Source organism: Thunnus albacares, chromosome 4 (assembly GCF_914725855.1).
Source record: "Thunnus albacares chromosome 4, fThuAlb1.1, whole genome shotgun sequence".
NCBI lineage: Eukaryota > Metazoa > Chordata > Actinopteri > Scombriformes > Scombridae > Thunnus > Thunnus albacares.
The window spans coordinates 21,948,763-21,968,476 of NC_058109.1; the positions used below are offsets into that span (position 1 = coordinate 21,948,763).

The following is a 19,714-nucleotide window of genomic DNA, read 5'->3' on the forward strand; positions in this document are numbered from 1 at the left end:
ATAACACCCAAAAGTATATGACATACTTTTTTGTGTATGTGTGTGCTAAGCTTTACAGTAGTGACACCCTACCAGATGCTTCACTTGATCCTGGGGTAAATCCAGGATTAGTGTCCTAGTCAGTGGTTTCATGTGGCAACGTGTCACTCAGGTTAAAAGCCTCAACCAGGTTTGTCCAGCCAAAAAACAAGGCCACACCCAACCCGCTGCCTCTGTAACCAACACTGCTTTCTTAAAACACAGGACTAACATGTGTTCATTTGTTCTTTTGTGTGTACTCTATGAGCTCTGGACAAAATGCAACCGCAGAGAACTCATAAAAGGAGCAAAGAAAAATTCAGGATTGTGCTGATGTTAGAAAGGTAGAGATAATATGAATGGAAAACATGAGAAGACAGACAAAGGGAAAAAAGGGAAAATGGGGCAGAACTGCAAGGATTTAAAAAAAAATTGAAAGCTGAAAGGGTGGGGGTGCTACTGCAGGCAAGGGAGACCTCCTTTCCTCCCACCTTGCCTCTCCCTGTCTCCTTCTTTCCTTCCCTTCCTCTAGTTTTCTCTCCCTCCCAGTCCCTGTGGAGATCACATGACAGGTGCCACTTACATAACAGCCCTCTCTAAAAATACCTCAGCTGAAAGATTCATGAGGAACGAGCAGGGAACAACACACAACTCCAGTGATGTGGCAGACTGAAAGAGGGGCGCTTACGTGCACTCACAAACTCGGTACCTACTTTACACTTTAGTTCAGCAGCAAATGGATGATTGTGTGCAAATATACTGTAAGAGGCATCTATAAAAATCAGAGGTGGAGACAGCTGCAGGCATGAAGTGTCTGCGTGTGAGCATGAGTGTGTGGTGTTAACCAAAGCTATTCATCAAAAGGCAGTCAGTCATGCATGCAGGCAGAACACACTGACCTAGATCTGCTGCTCTTATAACCCTCATTCCAAAGCCCCAAGCAAAGGAGGGTGGAGAGCAGAGAGAGCACAGTGTGTGTGAGTAAGAGAGAGAAGGCAGGGGCCCAAAGCCATAAAAGTGCCTGTTTAAGCAGGCCAAAGGTATGTTGGAGTCTCACGTGATCCTGTCGTGCACACAGACCCGAGCTCCAGTGTAGACGAGGAAATACAGTCAGACCTTACTCAGGTTGAGTGCTCGTTTTGTACAATGATCAACAACAGGCAAATGGCATTTTAGCTCTGTCAGAAGTAAAAACTATGACATTTGTATTTAGTATCACTCAGCTAGAACTCCTTACTGTTTTTGGTGACTCTTTACTACACTATAACCCAGTATAATTCTTAAAGAACAATGGATGCAAACTTACAGTAATGTGCTCTCAGAAATGTGGTCATTGAATACATGTAACTAAAACGTGAAACTTTGTCATTTTCTTTACATGAATTGAAGCAGCATGGAAGGTGAACTGAACCCACTAAGAGATAACACAATAGAACCAAGTAAACACACATCACTGAGTAGGGTTTGGTAGCTGAATATATTATTTATACATTTATACATATATATATCTTTATTTGAGGTGTAAACATAATGTGTGACTTCTTTTTGGATCATCTGATGTGTTGTGTATGACTTGTCCTACCTGAGCCGATGTAAGCACTGTTTATGGGACAGTAAATTGCACAGGGCACTCCCGTGTTTATTGTGGTTTCCATAGTACTGAAAGTCAAATATGAGCTTGAGCTTTAAGGCTATGTGTTAGCCTGTGAATGTGTGTGGGTGTGTCTTAAACAAAGATAGAGGGCTTCTCAGGTCCTGCTCCTAATCCTTGTCAGGTGATTGAAGTCAGCAGATCAGAACATTACGAGAAAAAGGAGATCAGTGGGTCAAGCGCCCGGTAGTAGGATAGAGAGTCAGCTTTTTTTCCATAATCTATCTCTGTGGGTGGTTGCAGCATGTGATATCTCAGGCCATAACAGGTAGTTTTCTTGTTTCAGAGTGAAAAGTGAATGGTGAAAAAAACTAATAGCTACAACATAAAATGGGTGACATAATGTGGCACTGAGTTGGGTTTTTTTTTTCTTTTGAGTTTCATTTGTACTGGGGCTTTATTGCTGGCTGTGACAATTGGTGCAATACATTTAATATCATTAAATGTATTCAATTCACCTTTAATCAACACAGGCCATATCAGGACAGATTGCAAAAATGTAAGAGGAGCAGTTTGTAGCGGAGAAACATGACAACAAGCCCCTGTCCTTCCTGTTTTGCATGGTAGAGCGCATAACCTTTGTTTGACCCCAGATTGTGAAAAAGTCTGAATGCAAAACAGTGCAGTGCAGACAAATATGCCTCCATGGTGCTGCATCACCATGCATGAAAGAATCTAACTGCAGAAACAGTACGTTATGTTTAATATGCCCAAAAGAGCATCATCAGAACTGCACTGATATCCCCTTGATTGCAAAATATGTAAAATAATAAAGAAACTTAAATCACTGAGTCTCTGGAGATGCATTGTGACATCTAAGAGATATGAGTAACAGGATGTGGAGAATGGAGGAGGATTGGATGTCAGTTTTAAAAGGGCTCTTCACACACTCAAACGTCTACTTAAATACAACTGACCTCCATGTACCCCCTCCAGGGGGTAGAAGAAGCAGACCAGCAGGTTCATGAGTACAGCCAGGTTGAAGGAAACGTTACTCCACACTGATATGTTTCTGGAGCACCAGTACAACACTGGCTGGGCTGGAGGTGATAGACGGGAGAGACAGGGAGAGACATTACACATATTTTCCAAACATGATCACATACACTTTGGTTTATCCCAAGGTGACATTTTTCTGTCTTGCCCTTGTTTCCTTCTTGTTCTTGATTTTTTGTTTTTGTCTTACAGACCAACAGACCAAAACCCAAAGATGTTAAATTCAAAATGGTATAAAGCAGATAAGAAGCAACCAATCCATATTTTTGAGAAGCTGGAACCAGCGAATGTTTTCATTTCCGCTGAATAAATTAATTAAGCTGTAAATTGGTTATCAAAACTGTTTTCAGTTAATTTTCTGTTGTTTTCAGAACTAATTTGATTATCACATACCCAACATGTGAACAAGTTGTGGGGTTCATTTGGGATGTCCACTAATCAGAAGGTTGGTGCTCCTGTCCGCATGTTGAAGTGTCCTTGGGCAAGACACTGAACCCCAAATTGCTCACAATGGCTGTACCATTGGTGTGTGAGTGTGTGTGTGTGTGTGTGTGAATGGGTGAGTAAGCATTAGAAACATTGTGTGCTATATGGGTCCTGATGAGCAGGTTGGCACCTTGCATGGCAGCCTCTGCCATCAGTATATGAATGTGTGTGTGAATGGGTAAATGTCAGCATGTGCTATAAAGTGCTTTGAGTAGTTGGTAGACCAGAAAAGCGTTCTATAAATGCCGTCCATTTATCATTTACTATTCATTTGGGAATAAGGCGTGTCCCATGTCATCTACCCAATTGCTTCAGTGGGTCAACTTTCCCCAGTTACTTTACATTAGTAATATGAGGACTTGGACACTTTGAAAAAGAAATTACAGAAAACTACAGAAAGAACCTAAAACAGCCTAGATTGTTAATAATGTATGCTAAAATTTTGATACTGAAGTTTAAAAAGGTCAAAATAAAGACTGTCATATGCCACATTGACCTTTTCTTCAGACACATACCCTGACTTATAACAGACTACTTTTTGATGGTCTGTCCTCTGCTGTTAGTGGAAAAGGAGAAACAGATGCAGGGACTTTTCTCTGTCCATCCCCTCTTGTGTGCGAGAGACAAAATATGGCTTTGTGTGGGTATGTAAGTCCTTTAACGTGGATCAGTAGTGTGACTGAGTGTGGGTGCCGGTCTGTGTGCGCATGTTTGTATACGTGAGCAAGTAAGCTCTCAGTTGTGATTCATAAGGTTACTGTACAAATGTTTCACGGCTGAGAGAATGTGGAAAGCCCCTGTCTGCTTTTAGACAGTGGAAACATGCACACACAAATAACACAAGCACACACAGGATGACAATGTTAACCCTGCTGTCAAGTTGGGGATATGCATCCTTCCATTCATTTCCCATACCCGCTATATCCTGTTCAGGCTTACAGGGATTAAAGTCTACCCCAGCATCAATTGGGTGAGAAGTGGGGTACACCCTGGACAGGTCGCCAGTCTGTCTCAGGGCTAATATACACAGACAGAAAACTACATTCTCAACTACAGTATGGGAAATTTGGTGTTTCCAATCCATCTAACCTGCATGGACTGTGGGAGGAGACTGGAGCATACAGTCATGATGAGAGAATGCAAACTCCACACAGAAAGGCCCCAGGCGGTCATCAGGTTCGAACCCGGGACTGTGAGGCGACAGTGATCTAATCATCATGCCACCATGCCACACCCAGGTTGGGGATATTCATCACATTAAAGGAAAGGTTTACGATTTTTCAAGTCTGTCTTAAAACAATAATCAGATGCCCAGATGAACAATGAAACAGACTTATCTTGCTGTAATCATTCTTCCTGTTCAAACTGGCCATTAAGAGAAACTTTCATAATGCACTTTCAATGTAAGTGACAAAATCCGAGTCATTTTGGGAAAAAAAGGCACTGCAGCTGTGCACATCATCACCTGATGAGCATCAGCTGACTCTTAAAACAACTAGTCACTGAAGACAATGAGGCTGTCTTTGTGCCTTATTATTATTATTATTATCAATAATAATAATAATAATAATAATAATAATAATAATAATAATAATAATAATAATAATAATAATAATAATAATGATGATCAAGAAATAGCATTTGGTTTCACAAGCTCAAACGTGAGGATTTGCTGGTTTTCACTGTTTTTTTTGTGTTGTTGGTTCATTTTCTTCTGACATTTTATACATTTTTATAATGATTCCATATTCAAAATATATTTTTTGACTAATTGATAATAAAAATATAATTTTGAGATATTAATATCTCATATATCAGCAATACATATTGGTATGGTTCTGTTCTGGACAGCACTAGGGAGCGTTGGGGGTTACTGCATTCCTGCTTGGATTAATTGTGGAGGAGCCTCAGAAGAAGAGCTGAAGCCCAATTAGTAATGTGTATTTGACCAGTATGTGCACACACACACACACAGCACCTCTTACCTCTGAGCTTCTTCTGCCAGTTCATCTCGTTAAAGAGGTCCTCTGCTCTCAGAAAGAAGTCATTGATCTTGCTGCCTTGCTCGTCCCTCTCTGTGGTGTAGTAGACTCGCAGCTTGGACTCTGAGGTCAGGAACTCACAGATGTTTGGCACAGGGAACACTATCTCCTCCATGGTGCGGTCCTGACGCACAATCTAGACAGAGAGACACATGGTAACCTTCAAGGACAAAATACCTGGTGCATGACAATTTCTTTGCAAATACACTATAAACATTTAAGATCATTCCAATTATTTGTGTTGTTTGTGAAATTGTACTACAGAGGGCTTCAACTGGTTAATAGTTTGTGACAAAGGTTGTGTTTATGACCTCTATCTGAGCAGTGTGTTTGGCATAAAACTCCAAGGCCTCATCTCCCTCTCCACTGGTCCCTCCTGGCTTCAACATCATGGACAGCTCCTTATTATGACGCGCCAACTGTATGAAGGACACACAGACAAGAAGTGAGCTGAGCTTGTCACAAAAAACAACACACGGACAACGTGTGTCTCCTCACACTCCTGCATGAAATTAGAGGTTAATAAATGATCTTTTATAATTGCATAACACTATGTGCTGTGCTATGCAGTTGGGCAACCAACATGGGATTCTACAAAACACGTTGCAGAGATGAATACCAGACCTGGTGAGCTAAAATGTAGATGTTGTGTCCAACATTTCTGGGGGAAGCGGCATCATGTTCTTCCTCTTCCCCATTATCCTCCTCCTCCTTTGTGTCCTCAAACTCCACCTCTCCCTGCAGATAGGCCTTTTTTATCACCTCCACCTGGAGAGACACAAACATGCCCACACAACTGTCATTATCGCAGGAGGCATTCAGGATAATATGTCACATCAAAGCTCAGTGGAACTGAACAGCCAAGGCTATAGCTTAGTAACTGCTGCATTTAAGATGTAAAAAGAAGCTGAGGAAACAAATATCGGTTCCTCACCAGCTCTTTAGGCCTCATGTTGTACAGGATCCTCTCAGCATTCTCACTGTCATGACGGCTCTCCATAATGGCGAGCAGCAGCTTGGAGGCATTGTTCTAAGAGCGAAAAAAGAGAGGAAGCAGGCAGGGGACATAAAAAAAATCTTCTAGATAAGCCCTGTTAGTTTCTTCATCCAATGAAAACAGACAGTATCCCTGGTGCTCTAGGAAAATGCACTCTGCAGCTATTTGTCTTGGCAGGTATGCACTAACACTAGCTGGAATGAATGTCCAACTCCTATACTTGTAGCCTGTTGGTGATATTCCATCTTTCTGTGAAAGGAAACTACTTCACAGTTTGGTTCTCATTTTTGTCCCGACAGCCAAACCAAAATCCCCGGTTTCAAGCAGAGGTGTAGATTCTTCCACCAGTCCTGCCGACTCACCTTGAGCTCTAACACCAGGTCCATCCGCTTTTTCCCAAGTGGGTTGATGTCATTAAGGATCAGAGCAATGATGATATCAATACCATTGGACTCGTGAGTGGCGATGCAATTCTAGAGGAAAGAGAATAGAAATGTGTAAGAAGGACTGATAGTGTCTTAGTAGAGTCCAAGATTTTGCATATGTCTCTTGTTTACCTGGTTTTCATGGCAGGGGCCTTGGCAGTACTCCGTGAGACTCTCCAGGGTTTGGTTGATGAGGGCCACATTCTTCTCGTTGATGTACAGTCCCAGTAGACCGAGACCTCCCGTGGTGCTGCCACAGATACAGTCTAAGAACTGCAGAGTCTCACACACAAGGTTGTAGTTGTTTTTGTTGTTTTGACAGCGAAGGAAGTTCTGAAAAGATAAAAATGGTTAGAGTCAGAAGGTAAAATGAGCAGCTTGACTGTGATAGGTCTGTATCGGCTGAACAGGATATAAATGATGAGGAGTCAACAAATCAAAAACCAAATACACAGTAAGTACATAGCATTAAAGGAATAATAGTTCAGCTAAAACTGAAAATTACTAACCGTCTGTCACTCAGAACTTATTAGAAGTTTTTAGAAATAACAAAGACTGAATGATTTGGTCAACTGTTGAATTTAAATTGCACATTTATTTTAATTATCAAGTAAAACATCTGCAGGCATCGCTGTTAGGTTTGTATTATTCTCCAATGGCAACAAAGCCCTCCAGCTGCATTCTTTCTGGAGCCAATCCTTGGAATACAGAGGCTCAGTGGAAGAGCAAGACACGGAAAAAACAAGAGGCTCCGTGAGCACAAATTGCATGAAATAGGAAATTCTCCTTTCATAGCTCTATGAAAAACGATGTGCCAGAGAAGTCATCTCCATATTCTAAAGAAGTCAGGCCTGACCTCTCATACAAATGACAATGATATTTTGATTTGATGAAGGTATTTGTATTAAAACCATGAGACTGTGTCTGGACTGTGTCTAAAAGCCAGCAGAGAAGAAGCAAACACATGCACATAGAAGATGTCACAACCATTTATCTATAGAGAGAAGGCACTGTACCCAAGTGGGATGCACTTTTGGATTTCTGTGAAACTTACAGAATCTGATGCTCAATCTGACCCACCTGTAGGTCACGATTGTGATTCTCACAAAGCAACTGGAGGAACCGAAGGATGGGCTGCATGATAACGATTACGAAACTCATCTCTCCTTCATCCTGATTCTTGTCCCCACCGCTGGGCTGGCCGTCTGCTGAGGTGAAGTGGTCCTCCGGGTCGGCCTCACGCCGGTAAGAGTTAAAGGCTTTCTTGGTGGCAGATGAGGCCTCCAGTAGTTGCTCTCGCACATCCTCTGTCATGACCACTGCCGAGTCTCTTGCTAAACAGATATAGGCACAAAAGGGGGACTTAACCATCACTGCATAAATCATCTTTCTACTCTATATTTTCAAATAAATTGTAAATTATACAAATTGTAATTTCATACATTAAATTACAACAGGTGACCTCTGACCTTTTTTGCGGACAGGGACGTCTTTGTCCTGGCTCTCATCATCTCTCTTCCTGTTTCCCAGGTCGCTGGTGTTTACTGTCACTGTGGCTTTGATCTCCAGCTGGGCCACCTTCATGCGGTCGTAGAAGACCCGGAAGAACTTTTCTGATTTCTTGTCTTCCGTCAGACGGCAAAAGAACGAACGCTGGACACACAGCAAGCACAAGAAGAGCATTATTGATCTTCTTGTCAGCTAAGCAGTAAATAATTTATTCTAAAATACTAGGTATGAATATAAATTAGAGCTGAAACTATTAGTCAATCCATAGAAAATTACATTGGCAACTATTTTGATGAATTGTTTCAATCATTCTTTAAGAAAAGACAACAAAGATTCTCTGGGGTCAGCTTCTCAAATACGAGGATGTTACTACTTTTCTCTATTTTATGTCATTGAAAATTGAATATTTTTAGGTTTTTTTGACAAAAGCATTTTTGTTAGTATTTTTAACTATTTTCTATCATTTTATAGACAAAATGATCATTTAAATAATTGAAAAAATAAGATTAAAAAAAGAAGAAAAAGATCTTAAAGATATTATTTTCAGACATAATATAAGGCAAAGTAAGGCAAGTTTATAAACTTAAGTTAATTTCAGTGTTTCACTTATATTTAAAAGAAAAAAATGACTATTAAAGAGTGAATCTAAAATCGATACAGTATATATGTAGTATAGAAAATAATACATGATATAAATTAACACATGCATTACATAGTCAACACTTTTTTCTTTCCAAGTTTGTATTATGCAACTGATAAGTTACTAAGAGTTCAGTTACTGTGAGTAAAACCAGTGTGATATAACAAGAATGAACATGGACCTGGCATAAAGTATCCAGTTTTAAGATCTGGTTTTGTTTAAAATACCTTGTCTGTCTACGCTCATATATTCTTCCCTATTTTAACTCGGCTTTTGAAAAATAGATCAAAACGGTCTTGACGTGACATTCACAAAACATTATATAATCATAGTGGAGCAAGTCCGGATTTTCGGTGATGCGAGGGTTTAAAACGCTGCAGTTATTGCTGAGGAATGGGGTCATGCAGAATTAGAACACTTTCGAGCCTGCGAGTGCAATGCATACACCGTGTCCCAACCCACAGGGCTGTTGTTTTGATTATGTAAGAGCTGTTATCTGCTGCAGCCTATGGAAAGGCCTCGACCGGCAAAAGACGCCTCACCACACTAGCAGGGTGAAAAATGACACGAGAGGGAGACGCCTGGCCTACTTACACAGATAGAGAAATGGAGATGGTGGGGAGCAGGGTGAATAAAAGCTAGAGGCGAAAGACAGACACCAAAGAGGGAATAAGGGAGTAAAAAGGAGGGAAAAAAGCAGATGATTGAAAGAGGGGAATTGAGAGCAAGCGATAGGGAGGGAGAAAATGTTATCAGACAGTATCTAGGCCAGTTCTGAACGTTTGTTACATAACCATCTGTCTTTCCAGGTTAGATATAAAACTGGGCTACTGGAGGAAACAGATAAATGATAGTTACAAGGAAATGTTAAGCAAAATGAACAAAACAAGCCTTGTTTCCCTTACTCCAAGGACATAATGTGAATGTGTTTGTACTGAGCTATTTCTATGCACTGAAATTTAATGTTGAACACACTGCTACACCATTTCATTCAAAATTAAAAATAGCCATCATCAAACAAGAGCGTGTACGCAGCTTATTAACGCAACACAGAGCAGAGCTAACACAGTTTTGCAGCCAAATCTCCTCCAAAGCCAGAGAAACAATGACATAACTGTGTGCTTGTGCCCCAAAACAGATTCCAGAGCCTCGTGCCCCACCCCGGCCCTCCACCACTGAGCAGCAGCCCTCCTGCACGTACGCACTCTGCCAACACTCAGGGACAAGGATGAGATAGCAGAGTGGGGGGGGGAGAGGAGGGGGGGGAACTACAGAGCAAGGCCATCACGCAATAAACTACTTGATGACAGAGTGGAGAGTACAGAGAAGGGATTAGTTGTGGCACTGGCAACCCACTCGCAGCTCACAACTCACAGCGTGCCTGAGATGGTAGGTGTGGGGAGACAGTGATGGTCATGCCTGTCTGTCTCTGCTCACATAACTCTGCCCTCCATCAGTCGGCTAAAGCGTGGGCCTGCGGGGAGGGGGGTGAGGAGGGGTGTAAGGAAGGCAGGGCTCAGAGGGTGAGGCGTGAGGCCCATGGCCAGGATAACGCACATCGATTAGACCAGTGCAAACAGAGAGAGGAGCACTCACCCCCACCAGCCCAGCCTCCCACCCTCCTCCTCCCACCTTAACCATTACATAACTCACACAGACACATACACTTGTACAGTATAAGCACACACAAGCTGGAGAGTGCATACGCTTATACACTCACTGACTTTTACACACACATACACACACACACACACACACAGACACACACAAAACTAGGTCAGCTGTCTCCGGCACAGTCACATGCCAATTTCGAGAGGACACACCCACATATCACACATGCTCTGCAATACAGTATTCTTTCCCAAACTCTGTGACTGCCAACTTTATTCTTATGTAATCACATTAATTTTCCGCTGCCTATCATTTAATTCATGTCGCAGCAGTCGTCTCTTGGATAGCCCTAGTTAAAGACACTGCGTTCAGTCTCAGTGTGCAGTCGGGCTCACAGTGCAGGGTTGGCAGGACTAGTACTGTGCCGGCAGGGGTATTTCATTTATGGATCAGGGTTAGCTGAGCTATTAGATTTCACTGCAATGAAGGTAAGTTTGTTTGACGAATGGTGGCTGGAGGGGAATGTATTGGTCATGCAAGAGTTATTCATTATTTCGTCCAACAGTAAAAGTTTTCACCTGCAGCAGCAGCAGACTGAATTTTTTTTTCATTGTTTCTAAGAAGTGAGCTGACTTTAGTGGATTGAGTGAGTCACTGAAACAAAGACAAAGCCTGCCCATAAAGATGGAACACCACGGTAAACAATAAAAACACCACAGCAAACTTTCATTCTATCATTTCTTTAGAAATGTATGTGAGTTTGCGTCTTCCTGACAATGAATCAGAAGTGAAAAACCTGAACTTTCACACCTAACCACGTCGCTGTCTCTGTAGTGTTTCAATACTGGCCCTCACACCCTCGGTTTCAAAATCTGCGCTGCCACATCAAGACACCATCTGTGTTTTGATATCACTTGAAAAGCAAGGACAAGAGTGGCATGATGGAGAAATGACGTTATGGATGAAGTAACCACATGGTGGTCAAGGAGAGAAAGGAGTGATAGTAGCAGAGGAGGATGAAGGAGAAAGAGAGAGCAGAGGAAGAAGAGGAGAGGAATAAGCATCTCAGGGGCCCCCTGTAGTGTTGGGTAAACACAGAGCCTGTCTGTATCCATGGAGACAAGCCCTGAGTGGAATGAGACGGAGAGGAGTCGGGCGAGGTGGGGGCGGACAACACTGAAAAACAAGGTCACAGCGCTTTCCCTTCTCTCCTTCCGTTCCGCCACTTGGCATCAACAAAGGGATGTTATGTAACAGCTATTTATACTCGCACTCCTTTTCCCTCTCACCCTCCCGCTCATGTCAGGCAGCACCACATGCAAACCAAATGGAACTGCAGTTCCTCTCTCCTTCCAAGTCCTTTTCCTCTTTTCCTTTGTCTCTTAAAATCTGTCACCAACCTCATCATTTTTCTACCTGCATCAGACTACATTCAGTACATTTTTTTTTTTTTTTTTTTACAGTAGTAAACTGCACCTGCAGTGCATATTTTTTTGGAGGGAAACCGAACAGCATGCCATGCGGGACGAGTGAAACGTCACAAGTCTCAGTGTCACAACACAATTTACAGCTGGCTCTCTCATAGCTGTCGCAGAGAACGTGGAATGTGACCGAAATAAAGAAGAGCAGCAAGGAGCCAACGAGTCTAGAAAGCGCTCAAATGCATCGAGACATCTATGCATGGGTTTTGCATGACAGCAGAAAGAGAGAGCATGTATGTTGGAGAGTGACTGTGCATGCAATCCCAAGTTTTTTTGCGCGGGTTATTTCTGTGTGCTATGTAGGTCACGAGTAAATAGTTAACTGGGTTACGTGAGAAAAAGTTATCCAAGAACCAACAGGTGTTCACAGCTCAGCATGTCAAATGAAGACACCTGACAAATGCCAACTTGTGTTATCCCTTGAGTTTTTCTTGAAGAGAGCAGAAAGCAAACTCCATTTTCCGTCAAGGTGAGTTTGTGGGTAAAGGCGTGATTGATTTATGATCCAAGTCTTGTGATGTCAATAAAAAAGTACAGTGAGCACATGCATGTAATAAAAGGCAGGGTTCATATTTGTTAGGAAACTATCCAGTACCTCAAAGAACACAAATATTTGCACTAGGTGGTACATTTGTCACACCGCATACAGAGTAGTTTTTCCTGCAGAGAAACCTCCTTTTCAGAACAAACTTGAGAATGCCAGGGTGAGAGGAGCTACAGTTTCTCTTCAATCCCCTCTGTGTTCCCCCGTCCCTCCACCCTCTCTCCCCACTGCCCCAGTTCCGGAGGCCCAGCATGACCCAGTTTGGGCCGGTGGGAGAACGAGGGAGCAGGAGAGAGGCTGGAATGTTTTGAAGGCTGAGACATTCCTCATTGTTCATTCACACAGGCTTTATGTAACACAGACTGATCACGTGACGCAGCTCTGCATCAGCCGTGGGAAGCCAAAGCATTATCTCCGCCACAGTGGCTTCCTCGCTCTAATCTGATTATGCAACCCCCATTCTTACACAACAACACACAGACAGACAGACAGACAGACAGACAGACAGACAGACAGACAGACAGACAGACAGACAGACAGACAGACAGACAGATTGGAAAGACGATGAGAGCAACAGACAGACATGAAAAAGACAAGCAGAAAGCTTAAAACAGGGTGGTTAGAATAGCTCAAGTTAAAGCAAATAGGGAAAGAACATTAATTTACATTGTCTAATGTGCACCGTCTGTAAGACAATCCAAAATTAAGACAAAATTAATAAAAAAATTTTAAAAATAGATTGATCTGTAAACTACTGATGTCATTAGCAGTTGGCCTGGTCTTTTAGAGAGATGATATAGCATTGGATATGAGTGGGATGGGAGCCGCCTTGGTAATGTACATGTGCCGCTATGGTGGCACACTGACCCACATACTGTAGATCCTCTAGTAATGAAAACTTCTATCCATCCATGATACAGCATGCAGATGATCTGCAGATGCCCTGTGGGATAAGCTGAGCCTTTGCACAGATAACACTGCAGATCAGTTACAGTAGGTGTAATAGGTAAGTGTATAGCATTCACTGTAAGATTCAGGCATATTCCAGCAATTTTAGTCGTTCAACAGTAGACGACAGATACAAAAATATTCTTTTACTTTCCAGTATCCATATTTGTATGATAGGGTGGGGTTAGCTGACCTGGATGGTGGTGTTTCCACCTTCCAGCAGCGCAATAGCCAGGAGGATGCTTTCTTGGAAGACTCGGTCACTAGTGGTGTTCATGATGAGGTCAATGACCAGGTCAGAGGCTCCTTCTTTGTCCAGGTGACACTGTACCTCTGCCAGGCTCATTTCCCCACGACTCAGGCCCCCCGGTCCCCCTAACGCTGCAAGACAGGGACAGAGCAACGAGTGAGGTCAGAACAACAGTAGGTATGTGGCCTGCAGTTCCTAACAGTGATGGATACTTTTCATTGACCAATCCACTCGTGTCAAATCTAACCAAATATAGTTTCATCAGCAACATAACCTACAGTAAGACAAAAGCTTGTGAAAGTGAGAGTGAGATACAGGATGTACACCACAACTTTATGATGAAGAAAAAAATCAGTTTGGTCCTAGATTAGTCATATGGTAGTTGCTAGCACCTTATCTTACAGTATCTAGGCAGAAACCTCATTGAATCTGCATGTTTGATATTGTTGGGGAAAATGAGCTCTCATTGTAGCCTGCCCTATGAACGTAGCACATGTTATTTTTCAGCTTATGACAAATAAACAGAATAATAACTATATAGTAATTGGATAATCACAAATATCTCTAAATGATATTTTAATTTCACACTAAAAATTTATGCTCATGCCTATTTTTGATATTTGATACACTAAACTGCAAAACTTGATACACAGCAACCTAATATTAGATAAAAAAAAATATCCTTTGATACATATTTCCTTTAGTCTTACTGGGTAAGACATTTATTGATCCGGTTTAACATATGGCACAGATTACTTGGCGAGTCCTACATAATTTACTAAAACATGTGAAAAGCTCACTGAAATTACATACTACAGTGATACTAATCCGTTCTTAGCAGTGCAACTGTACAGTTGTGTAAGTCATTGTACATGACTTTGCCCGCACATCCCCCCCTCCGAGGCCCCAGCTTCAGGGCACATATGGAATTCTCAGCCTGGCTCTTGTTTCTGCAACAGGTGCAAAGGCTGTTTTCACAGGAAGTAGCAGCCTGTCACCTAGCAACAGTGAAAAGTGGATACAACAGGGGACGGGGTACACTTCCTGTGGTCTGGAAGTTTGCCAACATCTTGGCGCACATGGGAGAGATGGTGAATTTTTTTTATAATCTCAAGTTCAGATGAAATACTATTTGCCCAAACAAATAAACATCCAGCCCATTCATCACAATTCTATAATATACATAATATGCAAACATTATGGTGTCACGGACTTGTTAATGACATTAATGCAACAGCAGACAACAAGCAATTCTGGTTACTAGGTCAATATGACAGGACTAAATTCATATGAAAAAACAGACTCATTGCATTTCCCTTTGGCACCAATGTGTCTCTCCAAAATCTATATGACGATAAGATGTTACCTCACATTGTACATGGGACATATCAGTAACCAATAATTCAAAAAGCAGGAGCAACAGTGAGCAGAGAAGCATTGCTTCAGTATTTTGACTGCAGATAGTAACACAATGACTACGTTATCAGGTAGTGATAAGAGTGTTGTGCTCTACGTGCTCAAAGGGCAGCTTGCAGCACAACTCTGGAGCTGATAACCGGCTCATGGCCAGACAGAGTCCCATCCTTATATAACATATTGAGAGAACCTTGGTGTATTACAACCTGGGACAGAAAACATTTTGGCTAACCAAAAGGAAAAGTTTTATCTGGACTTTGCCCCCTGATAGTAGTTGTAGTCATTACTGGCACTAAAGTCATGCTTCTCTTTGGCAGAGGCTTTTGGTCAATGCTTCACAGAAACATCAGCTCAGTTAGGGATGTTGAAATCAGTGTTTTATGGCCTTGCACACTCTAAACTACATCCCTCTCTTCCTGCTGTAAAGAATTAACAACAAATATCTGTGTTGGGTGTTGGAGATTAGTAGCAGCAGTTACAGTGGCCCCACCTGATTGGTTTTTGCTGGGTCCTACCGGACTGAGGGGGCCATTGCTAAATGACGTCAGGCTGTCTCTTCGCCCACCACTCCGATGGAAGTTGCCATAGTAACGATTCACCAGAATCTGCCTCAGCGCCTCGCCCTATGAGAGGAGAAGAAAGGGAAGGATGTAATGACATGATGTCAACTACGGGGCGAGAGGAGAGGTTGTGTAACAGGGATAACATGCATCATCAGTGATATATGGTGCATTTTAGATCTCCATACACCCCCCCGACCTCAGAAAATGATAACCTGTTTGCCATCACGACCACGCTCTGTAATCTATAGTTACTGCATGGAGCAACTTTTCATTTTAAATATTTAATTTAAAGAATTCCCACAGTTCAAATTTCTACGCAAGATTAATTTGCAGGCAGAACCCAAAGTTTATGTCACATACCACCCACCCGACCAAAACAGTTATGGTTATCATCAGCAGTGACCCTGTGTAGTGACAATGTGAGGTCCTGGTTTTCACTTAGAGAGACATGGGGCCAACCCTCCCACACTGTGACTCATCCGCTGTTGAGCAGTCAGCCGCACGACTTTGCTGTTGTTATGGCAACCGCAGCCCATAGCTACCTGACAGACCTCCCATGGGATAAAGTGAAGGAAATGAAAGAGAAGGTTTTTTTTGTGTGTTTGTGCGTGATTATGTGCAAATTATTGTCAGCTGTGGGTGGTCCTTGATAGACGACAGAGGCGTTATGTAAGCTCCGCTGTCGTAGTTATGCTCTGGAGGTCACGATTGGCTTATGTAGGAGGTGTGAAGAACAATTTTCTCGTCTTTTATTGGCAAGAGGTTAATCAACTATATGTGTTGTGTGTAATAGCACAGTATGATCAGTCCTAGTTACAAGAGTCAACTGGTCTCCTGGGATAATAATACCGTTTCTCTTTGGTCTTCAGTCATGAGCCAAACCCATCTTGTCTCCTCTCAGCATGTAACCTATCAGATTTAGTAATCTACTGAAGCTATGAAACCACCGTTCTGTTAAAATAAAATAAACTGATTGTCAAGACATTAGAGTTATGGCTATAAATAATATGTCAGTGATGAAGACTTATTGTTAGGAACATTTAATCAGAAGCTAAACAGCTGTTGAACATCCCTACTTGCAAGAGAAGTATGCTCTCCTCTTGGAGACAGTAATTATGTATTAATTAACTCCAATCAATATTGTTATTTTGGAATATTGATAATTAGCCTCTATAATGGAAACGCCTGAGGCTCTCTAAAGTCACTACATTGCCATAAAGAGCATCAGAGAAGACAGGCAGAAGCAAATATGGCGTGAAAGTTATCAAAATAGTTTTCTTTTGTTCCTCCAGTTAAATTACAGCTGTGACAAAGGGGTTAGATGTTACTGATGAGGCAGTGAAGTAGAGTGATCAGAAACACAAAAAGCAAGAATCAGGTAACAAAAGGCTTTTGCTTTATGTCTGCAACATGAAATCTCACCATGAATCTCAGTTGTGTTGAAGTTTTTGATTAAGCTGCCATGCTGTTGTAAGTACCTACCCTCTTCTGGTCCTCCAACAGCTTCTCAGGCTGGTTCTGATCCAGCTGCTGGGTGCAGTGAGGATTGTGAGCAGCAGCCAAACAGATACAAACATAGGGTTAATATTCATGCATTACACAAAAAGGCACAACATCACCCTTTTTTAACTGTTGCAAGAGGCCATGCAAAAGTCTGCTCAGAGCGAGTTGCCATGCTTTTGATTCTAGGTTCACAGGAAATGTTATGGATATGGAGGGTTTAGAGAGCTGGGGCAGGAGATGTGCACAGTGTTGACAATTAAATAAAATATTAAAGAGCATGTCCAATATGATTGGAGCTTTAGTTCATTTTCTGAATCAGTTAACATCACTGTAGGTTGTTTTTTTTCATCTTCTCATGTTGCATTTATTCTTCATATTAGTTGATTTTCAATTTTCAGGTTTTTGTTTTAAAGGAATAGTTTGACAGTTTGGGAAATTATTCACTTTCTTGCAGTGAGTTTGATGAGTGATTGTCAAGTCTGTACAGTAAATATGAAGCTGGAGCCAGCAGCAGGTTAGCTTAGCTTACTATAAAGACTGGAAACAGCTATCCTGGTTCTGTCCAAAGGTATCAGATTAGCCAACCAGAATCTCTAAAGCTCACTATGGGCCCTATATTCATGGAGGCACAATGACCAGCACAAGCAGCACTATAACTGTTTGGTATTTTCCTGACCCTGAAACTTGCTTTGTGTGGTATTTTGGTGACCAGCGCACAGTTCACGGGTGGGCGGAGAGGCGCCAACAGGTGGGAGGTTCATTCAAATGAAGCAGCTCAGAGTGAGTTGTTGTACTTTGGTTGAAATTTGGTCTTAGATGTTAAGCTGAAAATAGATGTCTCAGAACCACATCTGCTTCTGGCGCTATGTCAATCCGCTGCCAATCTGGTGATTTTATCAACAAGAGCAAATGAAATACTTGCTGCAGATGTGCTGCAATAATGGATTAATGCTTGAAATATAAAGTTATTTCAATTAAACATTCTACACCTACATTGGCACAGAAAATAATGTTTAATATGGTTAGACCAGGAAGGTCAGTAAATGAGTCTGTATTGAGCTATAAATGAATGTAAGTGATTCTTACAGTAGGCCTATTTGTTTTCCACAGCTGCTTAAAACTGTATGAAAGGCTTCTCCATTATTTCATTGAATTTCTGCAGCATCTGAAGGCAGCTGATACATTGATATATCCGCAGCCTCTGATTAGAGAAGTGCTGCGCCAGAACGTAGGGCCATTACGCATGGTCGCTCACTATGTTTACCTTCATTAAATCGCCTGAAAACGACACCTGGCTGCTACCAAATAAACACACACATCTCTGCACATCAGACTGGTAGGTTATAACTTCGTATTCTGCCTGTTTATGAACGAGATGTTGGGTTAGCAGGGCTTATCCTGTTTTCCAACTTTCTTTTTAGCAAAAGTAGCATCCCATGTTTTATTCTTGAAATACACTGCAGTGCAAACCCTGTTTTGCAACATTAATTACTAAACTGTGTGACCATTTATAAGGTGAGATACATAAGAATTATGGCTGAATTAGTGTCGGTCCGATGCTATCATATAAATGGCTTCAACCAATTTATTTATTTCTATTGCTATAATAGAAACCAACTAATGAAAAAAACTACACCATCTGTCTTTGGCTCCAGATTTGTGGTGATTTGTGTTCATGTCATGATGCTCTGAACAGTCCAGACATTTCCTGAAGAAGTGCTATTAGTTGTAGTTATCACGCTTAACTGTGATTGGCACAACTGTTTCAGAGCTATGAGATCAGTGATGTGACTGGCTGAGAGAGCATTTAATAATCACTACACCCACTGACCTATATTCACCTTCACCCAGCCCTTTTGCAATTTGTGCTGCTGCACATACATGAACCAAAATAGCAGGTTGGCATGGAGACGCCCATGCTGTCCATGTGCCCGAGACCTACCACGCTACGCTTGTCGTTGCGCTTGCTCAGTTAAAATAGGGCCTTTGATCTTGTTTGTTTAAGATGTACAAAAAACAAAATGCAAAAAACAGCATGTTGTAGTTTTACGAGGGACTCAAGGAAAAAAGTGAGTTGATCTATTTCCCAAAATGTCAAGATATTGACAAAAAAACTGAAATCACACTGGAACTGTCATTTAAAGTTGAGGATAAGTAAACAAGGTAAGAGTTTCTCACTTTGGGAAACGCAAAGCACAAACATTGAAATGTAGACAAACAAGATCTGTTTTCCTTTGTTTGTTTTCCTAGTTTCTTTAACGGTTCACACAGACAATGGGAATTCAGGTAAGACACCATTTTTACGGTTTCAAAATCCAGCACGGGTACAATATGTACAGTATGTGTGCACCAAGGGAAAAGGAAACTGGTTAAGGCGATGCTCCACATAAACTGTTATGTAAAAAGACACACTAGGAGGGGCAGGCGAGGAGAGAGGCGAGGGGCGATGGGGTTAGAGTTACATAATCACTCCAAAAGGAACCAGGCCACTAAACCAGTGACACAGAGCTGCTTACAGTGGCCATCTGTCACCAAAAACACAGAGGGCAAGAGAGAGAGAGCAAGTGAAAGATGGAGAGGGAGAGAGAGAGAATAACAAACACTAATAGAGAGGATTTACATACTTTGACAGTT

General features: G+C 41.8%; 1 protein-coding gene across 6 annotated transcripts in view; it reads right to left on the reverse strand.

Annotated features, from left to right (window-relative positions):
* The window catches only part of LOC122980273 (inositol 1,4,5-trisphosphate receptor type 1), a 76,109-nt gene that overhangs the window by 14,390 nt on the left and 42,005 nt on the right, over window positions 1–19,714 (reverse strand). For 3 of the 6 annotated variants that reach the window (XM_044348102.1, XM_044348103.1, XM_044348104.1), the window contains 12 exons: window positions 17,060–17,107; window positions 15,505–15,637; window positions 13,542–13,729; window positions 8,085–8,268; window positions 7,696–7,949; window positions 6,748–6,948; window positions 6,553–6,663; window positions 6,128–6,223; window positions 5,818–5,961; window positions 5,505–5,612; window positions 5,137–5,329; window positions 2,587–2,709 (listed from right to left, as the gene is read on the reverse strand). In XM_044348102.1, coding sequence (XP_044204037.1) covers window positions 2,587–2,709; window positions 5,137–5,329; window positions 5,505–5,612; window positions 5,818–5,961; window positions 6,128–6,223; window positions 6,553–6,663; window positions 6,748–6,948; window positions 7,696–7,949; window positions 8,085–8,268; window positions 13,542–13,729; window positions 15,505–15,637; window positions 17,060–17,107 — 1,783 coding nt within the window. The remainder of the gene's footprint in view (window positions 1–2,586; window positions 2,710–5,136; window positions 5,330–5,504; window positions 5,613–5,817; window positions 5,962–6,127; window positions 6,224–6,552; window positions 6,664–6,747; window positions 6,949–7,695; window positions 7,950–8,084; window positions 8,269–13,541; window positions 13,730–15,504; window positions 15,638–17,059; window positions 17,108–19,714) is intronic. The other 3 variants (XM_044348107.1, XM_044348106.1, XM_044348105.1) reach the window with 2 other exon arrangements.